The sequence below is a fragment of the Chaetodon auriga genome, chromosome 16 (assembly GCF_051107435.1).
Source record: "Chaetodon auriga isolate fChaAug3 chromosome 16, fChaAug3.hap1, whole genome shotgun sequence".
NCBI lineage: Eukaryota > Metazoa > Chordata > Actinopteri > Chaetodontiformes > Chaetodontidae > Chaetodon > Chaetodon auriga.
Genome location: NC_135089.1, coordinates 3,757,735 through 3,777,118, shown reverse-complemented (window position 1 = coordinate 3,777,118; position 19,384 = coordinate 3,757,735). Strand labels below are relative to the sequence as shown.

Genomic DNA, 19,384 nt, shown 5'->3' with positions numbered 1-19,384 from the left:
TTCTTGAATTGGCGTGGCACGGGGATGCAATGCTTTTTGACGGGTTTGGCTTTTTATTGCCTTTGTGAATCGACTCGTTCTCGTTTGTCCGCTTCTTTTTCCGCAGTGCACAAGGTTCAACACTGATAACACGCTCACGGTGGATAATAAGATCCTGGAGTGAAAACAGAGATCATATCCATCATATTTGTAGTATTTATTGTCAGAATAAAGACAGAGGAGCTGCGGTGCTGGTGGATCCTCTTGGTTTTCTTATGTTGAGCCAGAACAGACCAAGCTGGTAGCTGTTTAACATTCATGGCCTTCGTCAGTGTCTTCGTCTTCCTCTGCTTCCCTCTTGCTCTTTAACCCTTCGATGCTAATTTGTCAGTGAGAGCAGGATTTCAACACGCTGGGTGTCTGAAACATGAAGCATCAGATACCTCAGAGTGCAGTGCGGTTGATTTTTGGCCGTCGCTCCATCAATGCTAACGTCAAGCTGTTAGTGGGCTCACCGCTTTGGTCCAGACTGAAATATCTCTAAAAGCGTTGGATGGGTTGCCATGAAATTTGGCACAGAGATTCACGGTCCCCAGACGATGTGTCTCTCTGAGTTTGGTGATCCTGTGACTTTTCCTCCAGCGATGTCGACCGCATTTATGGTTCAGAGTGAATTTTCTCAGCAAATATTGGACGGGTTGCCCTGAAATGTGCTTCACACGTTCATCTTCTACTTAAATTTTTCATCATCAGGTCAAAAATGTAATCAGTAATTTGATTTCTCCAAAACGTACAACATTCCCATCAGCCTTACTTTTTGACACGCAAATTAGCAAATGTTAGCATGTTAACACGCTAAGCTAAGAGGGTGAACGTTGCTAAACATCTGAATGTTAGCATACTCATTTTGAGCATGTTAGCATGCTGATGTTAGCATGTAGCGCAGAACGCCAGCCTGGCTGCGGACTCTTGTATTGTGATACCTTCTGTGCTCAGTCACATGAAAGACTTGATGCCATGTATGTATGTATGTGTGTATGTGAACATGGAAACTGGAACATGGTTTGAACACCAGTTTACAGCCGGACTTTGTATGTGGGTGCTGTGCTCGCTATGCGACGTGTTTGTGTGGTATGCAGTTCTCTGTGTGGTGCATTCGGGCCCCCAGCATTCCTGCTGACAGGCAGACTGGAGCTTCGGGCCTGAACCGGCTCTCCACCGGCCCTCTTTGTGGCTGCGCTCTGTTTGGGCCCAGTGCTGCTGAGTCATATCGCCGGCCTGTCTGTCCCAGTTAAGCCCCCCTGATTTTCATCACGGCTCATTCCCATGAGGCTTTGCTTGTTCAGTATCACCCAAGCATTCAGCTGAGCTGTTTTTACCTGTCGTGTCTCAGGGTTCACAAACGCACCAGAGACGTCCAGCAGGTGTGTCTCATCAGCCATGAACACCAGGTAGACTGAAGGAAGCTGTGACAGTGAGGTCATGGTGTAATACTAGGAACTAGCACCATTTACTCAAGTACTGTACACGTTTGAGGTATTTCTTGAGTTTTTTATGCTACTTCATACTTCTCTTGTAATGGATTGTTTTTACATTGTGGTATTTCTACATACAGTTCAGAATATTTCTTCCAACTCTGGACACGGGACAGAGTTAAGGGGGATAATTTCATGGAGGGTCTGTACACACACTGAAGGGAATCAACTTAGATTTAGATTTAAGTGAAGCCTGATTAACTCAAATTAATTTAATCAGAAAGAACATTAATCAACTCACCGAGTGACCTGGAGTAAGAAAGCAGTTAATTTGGGACTAAATGAACTTAAACGAAGTGACACGAGGAGCCTGCGTCATGATTTGATGACATTTTCTGCCTTTCAAAGAACAGAGGGGATCGTTTGGCTGAAAGAGGAAAGCCTGCAACGTTCTCTCTCCAAATGCTGATCAATTAAACGTTTTTGTCTCAGTTTTGTTCTTTTTTTTCTTCCTTTAGTTTCATCTGTTTTATAATTACATGCTTTTTGTGATCAGTTCCACTTCGTTTGGCGGCCTCTGCAGTCAGCACATACTGTCACTGATGAGACGAGCACAGGTGATTCATCTTGTTTCATTTAGTGCAGGAATTAGAGAAGCAGCAAATCACAGTTGAAGGTGTGTCTCAGTAAGTCAGTGTTTGAAGAGTTACTGTTCATGATGAAGGCCTGCTCCTCATTAAATTTACACCCTGTCCGAGAAACAGGGCCTTGATGTAGTGATGAGGGTGGAGCTGAGACAGCCGTATTTCCAGCTTGTTAGTCGGGATTCAGTTTGGTATGCGGCCAGGTACATTCAGCCATCAGTGAGGTTGAGGGATGGTAGTGGCGAGGTTCACGCTGGGGATTCTGGGTGTAAAATGCCAGAGCACAAAGCGGGCGTTGAGTATTGCGCAGTCAAACTTTGCTGGCAGCCATGTTTCCTTGGCCTGAGATCAGTCTGAGTCCAGCAGCATTAAGATTCTGCCCCGCGCTCCTTTTTCCTTGTAAGTCCTGCAAATGAAATGTTCTCCTCATGTCGACACATGAATCAGCTGTTTGACTTGGCCCTTTGGTGACTCCAGCAGCGGGGAGGGAGGAGAGGGAGAGGTCTGCACCACCCCTTTCCTCCCTCCCTCCCTCCCTGGGGATGTTTAATCTTCGGGACATATTACCTCAGAGACCAGATCTGAGGCAACGGCCGTGATTGTCTAAAAAATCCAGAGGGCCGAAACAATCGCTGTCACCGTAATGATGCAACCAAGGCATCAATCCTTAGAGATGGAACCTTTTAAATCAACAAATCTCTGCCAGACTTACAGTGCGCCATCTCATTTAACCACGATTAACAGAGACCAATTGGAATTCAAGACAGTGTGTTGTTGTTTTCCCTCCTAATAGCAACAACTCTCAGAGGCCAGCTAGTAGAGTCGTACAGGGCTTTATTCACTGTCTCCCAGTACCGACTGGTTTCCACTCCCTGTGATTTTACGACCCAGTAACAAAGAGGTCCTTTATGTCCCACTGCGGTTGTGGTTTTACTACCTGTAAGAACAGCGTAGTTAAATGGTTACGCCGCTGTTTCCACAAGTTTTATCTTCTTAACAAAGCAGGAATTAAACTGTTCAAATGAAAGCTGTACAGTTTTACATTTTTTATGTATTTTTCCTGCTGCTTCCCACTACCAGGAGGCCACTGGTTTCCATTCATTTCTGATGTCAAGCATGTTCATCCTGACAAAAAATAGGAAAATTAAGGAGTTAAAATAGTGAAAATCAGTAATAGAGTAAAATAAGAGACAAAGTGAAGTTTGTTGGAGAGTAAAGGAAAAGTGTAAATCTTCATATTTCTAGTTATTACAGAACTTCCAATATTACTTAATGATGCTTTCAGGTAGATTTTTCACTTGTCTGAAAACCTCAAACTACTTTAAAAGACTTTCCAGTATTTGCAGTAAATAAGCTGGTAAAAATGGAGTAAATGTAAATAAAAGAGATAGAAATTCTAATAATCTAATTATCGTGACGGTGTCTTATGTTAAAGGACTCTGGCACCTCAGTCCTTCTCGTCTTCGGGGATGTCCACTTGTAGAAGGAGAAGACGCCGTCGGTGACGCTCTCATCTCCGCAAATGGCCTCCTCTTCAGACAGAAGTCAGAAAAACATCAGCTGAAGTGGTCTGACATCGGCGGGCCGGCGGTTGTCAAGGTGATGCGTGAAAATGGTTTTGTAACGCGGCCTCTGTGAGTCCTGGAGTTCAGATTAGGTCTGCACCCCCTCCCTCCCCCTGTGCCCCTCCCCCCCGTCTCGACCATCCGTCTTTGCGGCCAAGAGGACGTCTAATAACCCGTGAACACCCCAGAGTCCTTCAGTCTCTCTGGAGCCGGCTTCAGTTTCCCCCTGCTGTAACAGAAGTGTGCATGTGCTCCTGCAGCATGATGGTCAACCAACGATGGATGTGACAACTCATTTTCTTATGTTTGTGATAACGACTGTTGATTTATATCTGTCAGCAAGGTGCATTGAAAGGAAATACCTGATCAATAACATCACCAATACAAAGAAAGGTTGATTTTAAGAGTTAATGCAGTGAAAAATAAAAAGCTTTTGGTGATCACTGTAAAAAAAAGTGAGAATTTTATTGTGCTGTGAGGTGTGTAATTCCCTGGAAATGTGTCAATCATCTGTATATTATCTGTTCTATCAAAGGCAAATTCCATGATTATTCCCATTAGAGTGTGCAGGTGTTTAGTGAATATCGTACACAGTTATGTCCTTGTTATGTAACTGTGCCACAAACTGTGATCCAAAGAGGAGAGACTGAGGTTCTGTCCTACGTGCTGTTTCTCTCCTCACACCGTGCAGCCCCAAAAACAAATTCTACTAAATCCTGCAGGCTTGTATGTAAAACATGTAATATTTCACCCTCTCTGTGCGTCTAATTTATCTGCTTCATCTGTCAAACCGCCGTTGCTCCCTCTGATTAGAGAGTGAGGGTCTCTCCCTCCAGCTCCGTCCCTTTGTCCGATCGAACTCTGTTTCTGTTTTTGTGGGAGCCCATGTGTGGTCAGGTTGAATTGGTGGTTGGACCCTGTCACACACATTCCTTTTCATTCAGCTGGAACAGAAAGAAAGAGAGAAGGACAAAAAGGGGTGAAAGTAAGAGTGAGAGAGAAAGGGAGAGTGAGTCAGAGGCCGGGGAGAAGGGAGGAGAGGGGGAGAGAGGGAGAAAGCCAAGAGACATTTGTAGTTGAGTGGACGAGCACAGACAATCCCTGGCACACAGCTCTTTGAGTGTCATGTAAACCACCCCTTCTCTCTCCCTTTTTGTCCCATTCACTGCCTGCAACCCTCCCTTCTCTCTGCCGCACCCTGTGGCCTCTCTGCTTTGGACTTAGGGGGTTCGCCTGCCTCTATAAAAGCCCCGCTTGTGCCCTGAGTGAGCTTCATTCCCCATCATGGAGAGTCAGAGATTCCAGTCCTCATACAGGAAGCGTTACGGGCCCCAGGGCTCGAGCACCACGGGAGTCAGAATGGGGAGCCTTTCTTCCAGCCGCTTCTCCTGGCATGGCACCCCTCGCAACCTCACCCACTCCAGCCCGATATCCAGGCTGTCTTTGGGCTCAACCAGCACGGCCCTGCTCCTGGGGAGCCCCGCGGACCGGCTGGACTTCTCGGCAGACACCCTGATGAAGGCCCAGTACAAGGAGACGCGCACCAACGAGAAGATGGAGATGATGGGCCTGAACGACCGTTTTGCCAGCTACATAGAGAAGGTGCGCCTGCTGGAGCAGCAGAACAAGGTGCTGGTGGCGGAGTTGAACCAGCTGAAGGGGAAGGAGCCCAGCCGCCTGGGAGACATCTACCAGGAGGAGCTGAGAGAGCTGCGCAGGCAGGTGGACGGCCTCACCGCTGGCAAAGCTCGGCTGGAGATAGAGAGGGACAACCTGGCTGCAGATCTGGCCACCATGAAGCAGAGGTAGGAGGAAGCAGGGTGGGACTCCTGTGGGCGGTTGGTGAGATGTACAGTCACACAGCAGCAGCTACTTCTTTCCTTATTCTCTTTAAAGACTGCTCTTCATGTTAATTTTGGCACTTGTTGGAAGTGTCTTTGGAAAACAAAATCAGCTCAATGGCTAAAATGCAAATGTAGAAAAAGTTCCTGCACAGTTTTGTGGGCAGTAAAAATATGCATTTAAAGTATAAAAACAGTACCAAACTACCTCTTGCTTCGTCCCGTCGTCTGTGTATTTGGGGTTTTCTGTAAAGTGTACAACAACTTCTTCGTGTTTTTGTTTCACTATCACAAGGATTACATCCTGTCAAAGGCATTTTTCATTATCATTATCAAGTTGCTCACAAACGTGTGGATTTACTTTAACGCTGAAGATGTGCACTAGTTGCTTTGGGAATTGTTAGATACCAGAGCAAGAAAAATAAATCCAGCTTGCCAAGATTTGGGGCGACATCTTCATTGCATGGCTGAGAGTTTTTTTTTTTTCCCCCTTTTTTAATTACGAACGCATTTATATGCAGATTTGGTTTCCCTCTAATTCGTTGGAATGCAGACCGCTGTGCTCTGCCCGAGCTTTACTCCTGGATCCCTCTTTACAAACTTGATCCCGACTGAACCCCTCATCGCCATTGAGCGAGTCCGGAGGAATGAGGCGAACACAATGGTGGCCCTCCACAAAGGAAGCAGACAGCCAGGCAGATGTTTTCTTGTCCCTCGTTACTCCAAAGCACTGATTCACTGCAGTGGCACATCCAGCCTTTTTCTCTCGAGGTGCACACGTGGCTTGAATCTGTAATTTCATTTAGTCGGAGGAAGAAGTGATTGAATGACTCTGAATGTAGAAAAGTCTACTTCAGACTCTCTACTCTGTGATTACCGCACAGCTGCTGGTCCTCTGAAAGAAAGCAGAGTTAATCGTGATGGCCGTGGCTGAAAGGGTCAAAGGTCACTTTTGTGATTCCTGCTGCTTCTCAAGCCACTCCATTCAGCAAACTCTGCGTGAAGGCGTACAGATGTTACCCCAAGTCTGAGCATTTCTGCCTCCATGCCTCGGTGCGTACAGCAGATGGATTACAGGGTGGTGTGTGTCTGCATGTGAGGGTGTGCGTGCGCACATGGACCCTTTGTGTGTTTGTGTGTGTGGGCTCCATCCCGTGGGAAAGGCCTCTGGCTGTTAGATGGGAGTGAATGTGTAATGATGCATAAGCTGCCCTTTCAGCTGAGCCCCGGTCGTCCCCTGAAGCACGGCAAGCAGCGCTGAAGCTCACAGTAAAAAATCTGATCGAAATGCTTGAAATACTTTTCCAGTCCCCGTAGTCTGACTCTTGATATGCAGGAAAACCTCCTTTGAATGACAAAAGACTGTATGCATGTTTCTCTTTTACTGATGCTGCGCCTTAAAGGGGCAGGCAGAAAAAAAACAGCACAAAACTGAAACTTGTGTGCATCATTTTATGGATTTTTGTTATTCGTTATGTCTTATTGAAATGGATGCTATGATATGTGTGTATGCTGTTAAACAAGAATCAATCTGGACATTATTTGGATGTTGCTTCAACAGAGCAAATGTACTTAAAAAACATTAAAAACCTCTATGTTGAGGCCATTTGCGAAGTCTTATATATTTTTGACTTACTCAGGTTCCAAGATGAGATTGGCCTCCGGCAGGATGCGGAGAACAATTTGAACGCCTACAGACAGGTAAGTCTTCTGATATTACTCTGAATTCATGATCTAAACAATCAATACATTCAGCATGTCCGACTGTCCACCCTCATTCCTCTTCGTGCCTCGTTCTGAGCGCAGGATGTGGATGAGGCGTCTCTAAATCGTGTCCAGTTAGAGAGGAAGATCGAAGCCATGCAGGACGAGATCAACTTCCTGAAGAAGACTCATGATGAGGTAAGAATGAAACTGAGATAAAAAAACATGCTCAATCACCTTTAACCACCTCATCTGAACGTCCACTTTTCCTCCTTCCCCCCTCTCAGGAGCTGCGTGAGTTACAGGAACAGATCATGGCCCAGCAGGTGCATGTAGACCTGGATGTGTCCAAACCAGACCTGACTGCTGCTCTGAGAGACATCAGGGTCCAGTATGAGACCATGGCCTCTTCAAACATGCAGGAGACGGAGGAGTGGTACCGATCCAAGGTCAGAAGACTCAGATAGAAGACTCGTGAAGAGTGTAGTACTGAGGAGTAATAATACACATCCACATGACATCAGATGTAACTTTGAGGAGACTGGGACATACAGCAGAGGACATGCTTACAGACTGGTGGACTGTCTGCTTTTGTCCACAGTTTGCTGACCTGACGGACGCAGCCAATCGAAACGCAGAAGCCCTGCGTCAGGCCAAACAGGAGGCCAATGAATACCGCCGTCAGATCCAAGTGGTGACCTGCGACCTTGAGGCTCTCCGCGGGACAGTAAGTCCTCTGACAAAAAACAGAAAAGCACTGTGTGAACACTGCAAACGTGGAAGACAATGTCACTGTATAACTGAGACTCATTGAGTAAAAGGGAAATACAACGTAAAGTTCGATAAAACCATCTTATTAAATATTTTTTTGCGGTCACTGACTGCCTGTCTACCACCCACACATCACCAGATCTTCCCTGCTGATGCCTGCCAGGCTTGTTCTGTAGCCAGCTTCGCTTCTTACTTCTATCAGGGACCCTTTGCTTTCAGTCTGGACGTCAGCAAGTGAAACACATGCTCAGTTGGACTGAGGTCATGTGACTGACTTCCACCGCTTGGCCCTGGGAAACTGTTAGTTTACTAGTTTAAGCACAGCCAGTGAAGGTTGCAGTACGCAGCTAACTGTTCAGCAGTAATTTTGCTGCTAATTAGCAAACATATCTGCTTTTCACCAAACTGCTCAGCATAAATTAAACTATAAAACTTGGACTCTATTTCAACATCAGGCATGCTAATGTATGCATATCATTAGCATAATGCTATCTGGCACTATGTTTAGCTGCAAGCACATTATTTGATTAAGCTAACCCTTTAGCTTGGTTCATATGTTAAAATATGGGTGTTTCTTCTGTACATTAGGATCATTGTCCAGCTGTATGGACGTAAACACTGTCAAACTCAATTGAGGCTAACTTTAAACCCCAAACCCCTCTCCTCTTTGAGAACGAGTCTCTGGAACGCCAGCTCCGGGAGATGGAGGACCGCTTCTCCATGGAGACTACTGGTTACCAGGATACAGTGAGCCATCTGGAGGAGGAGATCCAGGCGCTGAAGGAGGAGATGGCGAGACACCTGCAGGAGTACCAGGACCTTCTCAACGTCAAGCTGGCCCTGGATATTGAGATTGCCACCTACAGGAAGCTGCTGGAGGGAGAGGAGAGCAGGTGAGGCGGATGCTAGGAAATATTTTCATTTGTCGGAAGATTTATTGCTGTCAGTTTGTTTGTCAGACTGTAGTTTCCCCTCTCTGCTCCTCCAGGATCACCATTCCAGTTCAGAGCTTTTCCAACCTGCAGTTTAGAGGTCAGTATCAACTGAGTCTTCAGGTAACAGTACCTGACGGTGGAGTTAAATGCCTTTGAACTGAGGATAATACAGCTCCATTTCTCAAACTGCTCTGCATGCTCCCCCCTTTCTGCCTCTATTCTTCCTTCAGAAACAAATCTGGACACTAAAACCCCAGAGGCCCACGTGAAGAGGAGCATCCTGGTTCGAACTGTGGAGACCAGAGATGGGGAGGTACGTTGAACACACTGGCACTGAGGCAGGCCAATCTGCACATTGCACCCAATCCCTCTGGAGGGCAATGTTGAACCCTTCTGCAGGTTTTCACACACATTTACTGCCGCTCAGCACACCTGATGCCATGTGCACCAAAACCCCCCAGAGATTTATTTTTCTATTTTTAACTCAGATCTCTTTCCTTGCAGATCATCAAGGAATCAACGACCGAACACAAAGATCTTCCTTAAAGCTTCCTCTCCCATCCTGCCTCCAGGCACGATTTGAGGATTTTGAACTATTATTTTATTTTATTTTTTTTTTTTCTGTTTCCAAACCCCAAAGCTGCCCCATCGGAATCATCACATCACTTCATTTTCCCTCCTTTCGTCATCATCCGTAGGCTAACATGTTTACCGCCCTACAGCCATGACGTAACCATTACATACTCCTAGACTCCCTCATTAGCATTTCTGCCAAAAACATTTATGTTCATCTTCTGTACAGATCCACCAAGAGCTTGACTTGGATGTAGGTCAGTCATCTGAAATGACCTTCAGCTCGTTCCAGTAAAAACTGCTGGAAATGACTGGTAACCTGTTTTATTTTAACTCGGACTGACAGGCCAGGTTTTTAGCATTGTTTCAGATTAGCTGCCATAGAAGAGACCTTGAAACGTAGCGGTTGTGTTCAGCTAATATGTAGCATGGTGGAGGTGGACGTGTGGTTATGTGTATGTGAAAAGTGGAAAGGGAAGTACAAGAGGGAGCTGGGGCTTTACTGACGTCAGAACTGGAAGACAGGCAGGGAGTGAGAGATGTGTGTATATTAGAGCAGCTTTTGGCAGAGCGACAGGTGAATCTGGGCCAGTTTTTAACCCTCGTCCGGTGCTGCTTTGCATTTCATTCCTTTGTTGAAGCATGCGCCTCGGTTTGTGTGTTGATTCTTGTATTAAAGGTCCTGCACACCCACACGGGTGTTTTTAATGAGTGCATTCCTGTCTCACCTAATTAGGGCTGATTGGGTGGAGTTTGCGGGGATCACCAGCAGAAGGTGTTGACTTTTTCCACTTGTTACATCCTCTGGCCAAAGTATGCTTCAAAGGCAGGAGATATAACAACAGATGATATGTACAACACGCTCGGCAGTCAGTGATCTGTAGACAGTGTGATCAAGAATTGAGTTTCCAGACATATACACTGTATTTACTGTTACTGACAGCACACAGGACAAAGCTTAAAGGCACACGAGAGTCGAGCAGTTGAGTCCAAAATGGCGAATTTCCTGAATTCTGTCTAATCTCTTTGTACAGTCATTTGCATAACAGCCCATTCAAGCTGTGTTTTGTTTTCATGTGACTGCACAAGTGGCAGATGCTGAATGTTTGTATGCTTTCCACTCAGCGGGCAGTGACCATGGCAACCTTTAGAGTGATGTCATGTAATAATAAATGGAGGTTGTCCCATCAACAGGTGCAGCAAAACTAATAACAGTCAGAAGGGTCTGAAGAAGCCTACACGGTCACAGAGGGAGGTCTAATCAGCCCAAATAAACGATGACTATGAGTGTTTAAACTCTCCTCCATCACTCCACCTCTGCTCCTCTGCATCCTCTGCTCCTCTGCATCCTCTGCTCCTCTGCATCCTCTGCTCCTCGCAGCTGCTGCTGTCCTCTGCCTCTTGAACACAGCCTCATCATTTTTTCACACCAGGCGTGCCCACTTATCAAGCAGCGGTGATAGGAACAGCGCCAGGTTGGAGGTGTGGAGGAGGTGTTTGGAAGCTGACGTGACCTCTGCCCTCTAGCCTCCGGTTAATCCACCCCCCCCCCCTCCAAATTCCCTGGCCAATCCCGTAGTGTGTGACTGACGCAGTCAAAGAATCCCACAACTCTGCACCAGAAACCCTTGTTCTTCTACTCTGAAAGGGAGGATGCTGGGATAAAAAGGAAAGGAGGCTGAAAGGATGGATGGATGTCGAAGCCTAAACACTGTAATCCAAGCCTGGTGCATTGTTGGAAGCCCTGTTGCGCTGACAGGCCCTGCCACTAATGAGAGTGGTGCTACACCGGAGCTGGCTGTCGCTGCGCTCGTAGCCAAGGACACGCCGTGAATCTGTGCTCCCATGTGCCTCCCACCTTCTCTCCTCAACTTCCACCCGTCACTCAACCCCTCCTCCTGTTTGTCCTCCCAGCATGCAGCCCTCTCTTGCATTCACTCTTTATTTTTGATTGTCAATCCTAGATAGATTTTCTGACTCCTGTAGCAAAGACAGAGCTGAAACCTACTCCCTGATGTGAATATAACATTAGTTTTGACCAGTGCTACATGCTGTGATGTCATGATAACAACAATAAAACATTTTCTTTGTTAGAGTTGATGTCTCTTGTTTTGTTCATCAAGTGCTTTTTAAGAAGCTTTCCATTTATTTTTCATGACAGTTCATGTGTCAGCATATCAGCTTTCATCTCCCTGAAACGAGTCTTCTATATGCTGACAGTAGACTTTAGGGTATTAGAGCGCTGACAGCAGCAGACAGACATTATTCATCCTAACTGATTGTCTCTGCCTGCCAGCCAGTCCGCACTGTTGTGCAGATGGGTTCGCTTCCTGTAATATCACGGCTCATTGTGAGTGTTACTGTATATCTGGGCGGAGATAATCGTGGCCAAAAATAGTATGAGATGCAGATAAACACCTGCATTGGACCGTCGAGCACGTGGCCTCAAGTTCACAAAAGTCAATTTCCCACAATGTCACTTCAGTTTTCCTCAAAAAGAGACTTACAGGAAGTGGATTACACACGTTAAATATTTCAGGGGAAAGTAATAGGAATTTAATTTGTCATGTTCTCATACATACTCAGTTTGTCTTCAGATAAGATAAGACTTTATTGATCCCACACCGGGGAAATTCAGTCGTTACAGCCAGCAATTATTACACAAAGCAAACACAGTTTCATAAAAGGGTCGAGATAAAAAAGAACTATGTATATGTGCATTTGTTCAGATTATAAAAATACTAAATGCCTTAAACTTCCTACTGCCATAGAAAGTGCTATTGCCAATATTCTTATGAGAAAACTACTAATGTCATATTGTTGTACTGCAAGGAAAGTTCAGCGAGTTCATGCTGAATATCAAGACATCACCCTAAAAAATGACTCACTGTCTTCATTCTGTGCAGAAATCCAGTTTAACCCGAGCTAATGTGAGGCTTCAGCACTCTGAGTTAAACACGTGCATTTTTTAGTCCAAAAGGTCCTCTTTGTGTTGCTGGGAGTTTTGTACTTGCACACCTGATTTGTCTAACTCAGACCTCCGAAGCCTCAAACTAACATCAGATAAACTCTGGAATATGTGTTTGCATGAAACGAGGACTCTGGATTTTGTCTCTTTCAGTGGAAGAATGTTCAGAAGAAGCCAGCAGGGAGACGAGATCACAGCCGGGAAAAGAGGTTTTAATGTACTGTTCATATGGGTGAGCACTGTTTTAAGACAGACCTGAAAACGTGAATTTTTATATTACGCCGCTTAATGAACACATTCTTTCTCGGAGCTGTTGCGCTCTCTGAATCATCTTGGGTCTGATTGGCTTCCTTCACTGCAATTAAAACTGAGATTCGAAGCTTGAAATATTGAAAACACCCACAGTCAGGATCCACTATGATGACTGCTCTGTTTGTGATGATTCAAGCAGTGTTTCTGTGCTATGTGATATATTGTATTGGCACTTTAACTGTAGTTTAAATAGAAACATGAAGACCGGTATTTATTTTGATTACCCTGAGCTTCACCGAATTTGAGAGAAATGCATGGAAACTTCACACGACAGCCATGGATAAACATGTTCTTCCAATATTCTCTTTCTTTCTTTGAGATCATGTGTGTGTATTGAAGTGTGACTCGGTTAGCGAGTGTGTAAAGTACAGTACGTATCTGTTATGTTTCTGTCTTATCAGAGGAATGGAGGGTCTCAGGGCTGCGCTGAAGGCGGCCCTGAGCTGAAGGAATTCCAGGCAGATAAAACTTGGGCCCTGACGTCGGGCGCTGAAACACTTTCCCATCCAGTGCTGTTCCATAGGGCCGGGAAGGGGCGAAAGGTGACGGAGATGGGCATTTTTAAGCTCATTATCTTTCCAGAGCTGGTGCGAGGTGACAACAGCTGTCATGTAAGCCACAGAAACATGAATACACAGTCACCCAGTCTCGTTAAGGAAAAGCCAACATGCCTTGTTGAAATGCAAAAGCATGCTCGACTGGATTCTGGTGATGCTTTTCATGGTAGCAGCAAAGCAATCAGGCGACACAGATGTTTTTCTAATAACTGCAAATGTTCAGAAATGTTGATTTGAACCGACTCTACACAACATAGATTTTCAGAAAACGTGGTCACAAAGAGGATTCTTCTGAGCTATCTCACCTAAAACAAGCATGATTCAAGACTCAAGACCCCAAATCCTTGTATGTGGACAGTCTCGTGTCACGGAGTGCATGCAGGTTGCAGTGACTCCTGTGAGTTATTCAACAGGCTGTGGACACAAACATATGCAGCCATTTTCTTGCACTGTAAGTGCAGTAGTTCTTGCAAAATACTCTGTCCTACAAGCATTATTGAATATTCCTGGATCACCACCTGGATGTGAATCAATCCCAGAAGCTTTTTGCTGTTTCAAGATATCCAGTCAACTATGAGATACCTTCACATTCTTGGTGAAGGTGATAAAGAAATACTGTTTGACTTTTTGGTTCTTATGTGAGGAGATGATCGGTGGGATGCTGCAGCCGCTCCGTGTCTTTGTCTTCAGGCCTCTTTGTCTCTCGCTGCCCACTTCAGTGCACATTCCTGTCTTACTTGGCTCTCACACCGAAGGGTCATGGAAAGGCATGTGTGCTCCTTGTTTAATTTTAGCCCTCATTTCATCAAGGCCATCGAGACAAAACCCAGAGCAACCACCTCAGCCCGTCTGCCGGACGGCGAAGCCGCGTACCCTCTGATCTCCAAACACCATGTACAGACTGAACCACTGTATCAGAGGACACGTGCTCACACTGGCTTTTCGTGGGACAAAGTGGAGCGATGGCTTCTTAGATGTTCCGCTCAGGGCAGCCTCTGTTTTAATGATTTAAACAGATATCCGCTGGAATAAACATCATTAAGGATTTTAGATTAAGACAAAGTGGTGCTGGAGACATATTGAGAGAAGGGAAGTATGGAAGGATCCACCGAGACACAGACCTGTAAACACCACTCAGACTAGTTGGTCAATGAAACTCTCCTGTGGCAGCTTTTCCCAAACAAAACGAACAGTGACGAGTGTGTGTGTCAGGACGCCACTTGGAGCCTCTCAGTGCGACCTATAGGCATACAGCTGAAGCTCCAGCCTGAACGTCTGCTCTGTCTCTGAATGTGCTGCTCGTGCCAGCTAAGTATTTCCTCTTTGGCTTTCTTTAAGTCATAAGACTGACGTCCAGGTGAAAACAGGCCATTAAAGTCAGATCCCAAGACTTTTGGAGTTTTCTAAGCTGAAATAATCGTATTTGTACCTCAGATCAAGACATGTGACTGGAGTCCCCTGCAGTTTGCGTGTCTGGCTGTGCTACAATAAAATCCAGACTGGAAGTTTCCACGCCTGTAAAAACCAGAGCACCTTGTCTCCTCACCAGACTTTACAGCCATGTTTTGTTTTGATTTTTAATTTTTTTTTACCCTTTTTTTTGTTTTGACAGCTCTGTTCCTGCTTTAGTGGCACTTATCCAGCGCATCAGCGTGTGGTGATTCATAATGTCGGGCCTCAATGCATTTGGAAGCCCAGCGCTCCCTTTTATCCCACCGATAGTCAGTCTGAAGAGCAGAGAAAGATGCTGCTTCCACATACAAACAAAAATGTCTATTTTCCAAAAGATTTAAAAGGGCCAGGACGCCACACACAAGCACAAACAGCATAACAGATTTCTATTTAAAGCTTATCGTGATTATAGATTAATATAATACTCCAGGAGTGTGACGACAGGCACAGAAAGAGAGAGGATGCTGCTATTTTGAGCTCGGGGACTTGTGATGTGGGGTGAAGACTGATGAGGGTCTGCACTTTGTCAGTGTCAGACCACCGTCAAGTCATCCATAATAGAATAAACACAACTTCAGGACGTGTATTTCAAAATAAAACCACTGACCTCCAAACAGGTGAACTGTGCTAGATTTCACATTCCACCTCGGACTCATTCTGTCAGATTGACTGATATAAATATAACTCTATGCGTTACATTAACGCTCAACTGGGACTTCTTTCTGAAAAACAGTACTGTGTTTCTAACAATAACAGACTTGTGTATATATATTTAAATTGTTATTTTTTATGCTCTTATTTTAGTAGATGTGTCATATTTTAGTAGATGTGTCATGCACCAATTTCACCAGAAAAAATTCCTCGTATGTGTAAAAGCATTCTTGGCAATAAAGCTTTTTCTGATTCTGATTCTGATTCTGATTACTCAACCTGCCAAACCATCCCCACCTTTAACCTGCATTAGGACGGACGTATATACTGTACGTGTTTTGCTTAAATATTCCGTTGTTTGATACAAAGAATACACAATGTCAAACATGGTTAGTCATGACTGTAGGTCTGTTTTAGTGAGGAACGATGAGATGGTTCGCTATCAACTACACTTGTTAAGCAGCATGTTGGATTCAAGGCAGAAGACGTGAAAAAATCTCATGTATAATATGCAAAAAACGTTGGCACATTCGCAGCAATATCTCAGGGCAATACAGATTTGCATGATGTATGCATTGTGAATAAGTGCGATGAAGGCCAAAGTCAAGCCAGCAAACATACATTTCCTGTAGGATCAAAATGCAGAATGTGCTCTTTTATAACCAGCTGCAATATAATAAGAATAAGAAAGGAAAACAAATCCAGGGGCAAGTATCTGAGGGCAGTATGCTTGAATTTGGGCTGCTGTAACAAATTTGGGGATTATAACAAATAGCCTGACTCATTTTCATCGCTCAAGTTATGAAAGGTCTGGATCTACCATGGCTGCATGAATAAACATCCACTCATAAGCCACCTTTGAGAGATCCTGAAACAAATTTCATCCACACATATTCTTACTGCTCCAGGCTTGTATTCAGAGAAAGAAAAAAAAAATCCCTGTCTTTATTTTGAAAGTCTATCAAAATTCACTTCCCTTCTCATCCTGATTTACTCGGACCGACTTGACGCTGCTGTCAGCCGCTCTTGTCGAGCCTGGGGGCGGTGGAAGGGCAGTGGATCCAGGGAACCCGGCTGACAGGAGCTTCTTCTCCGCCGTCCATGTCGTGCAGTGTCCAAACTTGAGGGAGAAAGCTGCGACTGTTCATCAAACTGAGAGATTCTGGGCTCAGCAGCTTCAGTTCCCAACTTCATCTCCCGAAACAGGTTCCCTTCATTGACAAGAGGACACCAAATCGTGGGAAACCGGTTTATGCGCTCTTTGCGTTTCTTTTTAGACGTGAACTGTTGTTGCATATGGCTTTTGCGGTATCATAGTCTACTTTTTTTCCCACATTATCCGCGTGCAACATCCCGCATCTTCTATCGCCCTGGCAACCAGAGCTCCTCTCCATCATTCTCCAGCGCTTCGTCCCTCAGCGGCAGAGAAATCAAAAGCTGCTGTAGACGCTCGTCCTCCGAGTGGAAGCAGATTATTTTGCTCACGGGTGCCACTTTAAATCTCATTTCTATTCTATTTATTTTTATTTTATTATTCATAAACTATTAAGGTTCATGTGTGGGAGAAGTATTTTCTGTCAGCACCAAAATGCCTGTGAGACGCGGTCATGTTGCGCTCCAGAACACCTACCTGGACACTATCATCAGGAAATTCGACGAGCAAAGTAAGTGCGCTGACTTTGAGTTAAGTTATTACCAAAGTGATTATTAAACACCCACCAAAGACGACAAAACGTCCATAGTATGCACCTTTTATCACTTTTAAACATCCTATAGTCAACCTTTGACGATTTTTAGACTGCTGAATGATGTAGTGTTAGTTTACGTTGAATATTTCTAATTAATCTGATAGAGCTGGCAGCCCCAAACAGAGAAAGTGTGTAAAAAGAATTCAGTTTAGTTTGCGCTCCATTAGCCTCACGCTGTGTGGAAAGCACCAGTACACAGATGATAAAGAATTATTTTTATCGTTATATATTATTATTATTATTATTATTATTATTATTATTATTATTATTATTATTATTACAGGAACGTGTGTAAAACCTTGTTTATTGTGTCATATTCCTCGTCACAGCATGTTGTCAGTGACAAAAAAAGGCTGTGGCCTCCTGTATCCTTCACTCTTCACACTGTTGGTCAGATTCATTGTGTTGAAATTTATTTCTCCTCGTTCATTTCATGTCAGCAGGTGACAGACTGACAGGCTGTTCGTGTTGCCTTGAAATGTCTGATTTGTATCAGTCACGTTGACGTCCCCCGAGCTGCGCCTTTTATGTTTTAGGGTTATTGCACCTGCATGTGTGTGTGTGTTTGTGAGTGCTCACCTGATGTCGTACATTATTTTCCATTAGCTCACATGTTCCACTAGCTGCAAAGAGAGGAAAAAAACTTTTCCGCAACCATTAAGGCCTGTGATAAAACACTGGTGTTGCATTTGATGTCTTCTTTTGACCTATGACCTACAGTTTTATTTCTATTTTACCTTAAACTCATACATCACACATTGCACACCAGTTACTTACACCTTTCTTCCTATAATTTATTGTTTAAAAATGCTATAATACCCTATATCTAATGGAGTAGCTTTGTCCTTCCTTGTACCTCACTGTGGACAGCATGTGTGTTGGATGTGTGAAAATAACCCTGATGTCCTGATCAGACACTGACCAAACATGGAAAAATACATGATTGCTGACAACTCTAAATGAGTTTTAGTCTGATTACATCTGCGGCCAATAATGATTTAATCTGTGGAGCTCCCTTAATGAAGCTCTATTATGCCATACCTCTACTGTATGTCTGTGTGTATGTGTATGTGTGCACACGCAGCCACATGTGCGTGCACGGCCAGGTGAGCGCACGTGCCACAGCGGTGCTGCCTAGCAACGGTGTGACGATCAGAGTTTCTGCTTTGAGGCCCAGATAATGACTTTGGACAGGATGTGCTTTCCAGCAGGAGCTCGCCCATTTACTTTAGAGGGAGGGACTGAGGAGCAGAGTCCTCTCCTCTCGTCTGTGTGGGCAGCGAATGGGGAGAGCTGTTTAACCCAGTTCCACCACAGGATAATAAAAGGTCCAGTCAGATGCTGTGGAGGATATGTATGCACTTTTCATTCAGCTCATTGAACTCCATTAGCGACCTTCGAACAAAACTGTCCTAATTCACTTTCACGGTGGACAATCTTTTGGCATAGTGGCTGTCGTCGGTGCCACATACATTATAATCATCAATAACAGGAAGTGGATGGTATATGAGCTTTGAATTACTATTAAGGGTTTTTGCAGAGTAGCTCGGATATACTGTTTCCCATAGGATGAGAGTCTGTTGGTGGTTGACCACCTAAGCAGAGCCATGTGCTGGTGGACAGACGCACTGCTTAACAGCATTTCATTGAGCTAGCATCCATTTAGAAAAGTGTTTTTCCTCTATTTGTAGTTTCCATGCAGTTTGTAATTCCATGCAGTCTGTTGAATGTAAGATAATTAGTTTGCACATGTAAAAAAAAGCCTTGCTTGTGAATGACTGAGCCTTTCCAGGACGTTTCATACCCAATCATGATGCTATCACCTGTTACCAATCAACCTGTTTAGCTGTGGAAAGCAGGTGTTTTTGGAGGATTCAGCATCTTTCCCAGTCTGTTGTTGCTCCTGTCCCAACTTCTTTGACACACGTTGCTGCATCAAATTCAGAATAAGCAGATATTTACAAAAATCAATGAAGCTGATGAGGTCAAACATTAAATATATTGTCTTTGTACGGTTTTCAGTTAAGTAAACATCAAAAAGGATGAGCAAAATATCACATTCTGTCTGATTTGTGCTACATGACATTGAGTCACATTCATAGATGGATAATTAAAATTTGAACTTTAAAAAAAAGATTTACAGTAGAGGGCAAAACACAAATACAACATACAAAAAGGCATACTGAATACACCTGAAATCAAATAAAAC

General features: G+C 44.5%; 1 protein-coding gene across 1 annotated transcript; it reads left to right on the top strand.

The window, feature by feature from the left end:
* Positions 1 to 4,679: 4,679 nt before the first annotated feature.
* On the top strand, positions 4,680 to 11,582 carry gfap (glial fibrillary acidic protein). The gene is made up of 9 exons (XM_076752456.1): positions 4,680 to 5,468; positions 7,145 to 7,205; positions 7,311 to 7,406; positions 7,496 to 7,657; positions 7,810 to 7,935; positions 8,652 to 8,872; positions 8,968 to 9,011; positions 9,145 to 9,227; positions 9,419 to 11,582. The coding sequence occupies exons 1-9, from the start codon at positions 4,948 to 4,950 to the stop codon at positions 9,458 to 9,460; spliced, it is 1,356 nt and encodes a 451-aa protein (XP_076608571.1). The 5' UTR covers positions 4,680 to 4,947; the 3' UTR covers positions 9,461 to 11,582.
* The last annotated feature ends 7,802 nt before the right edge of the window (positions 11,583 to 19,384 follow it).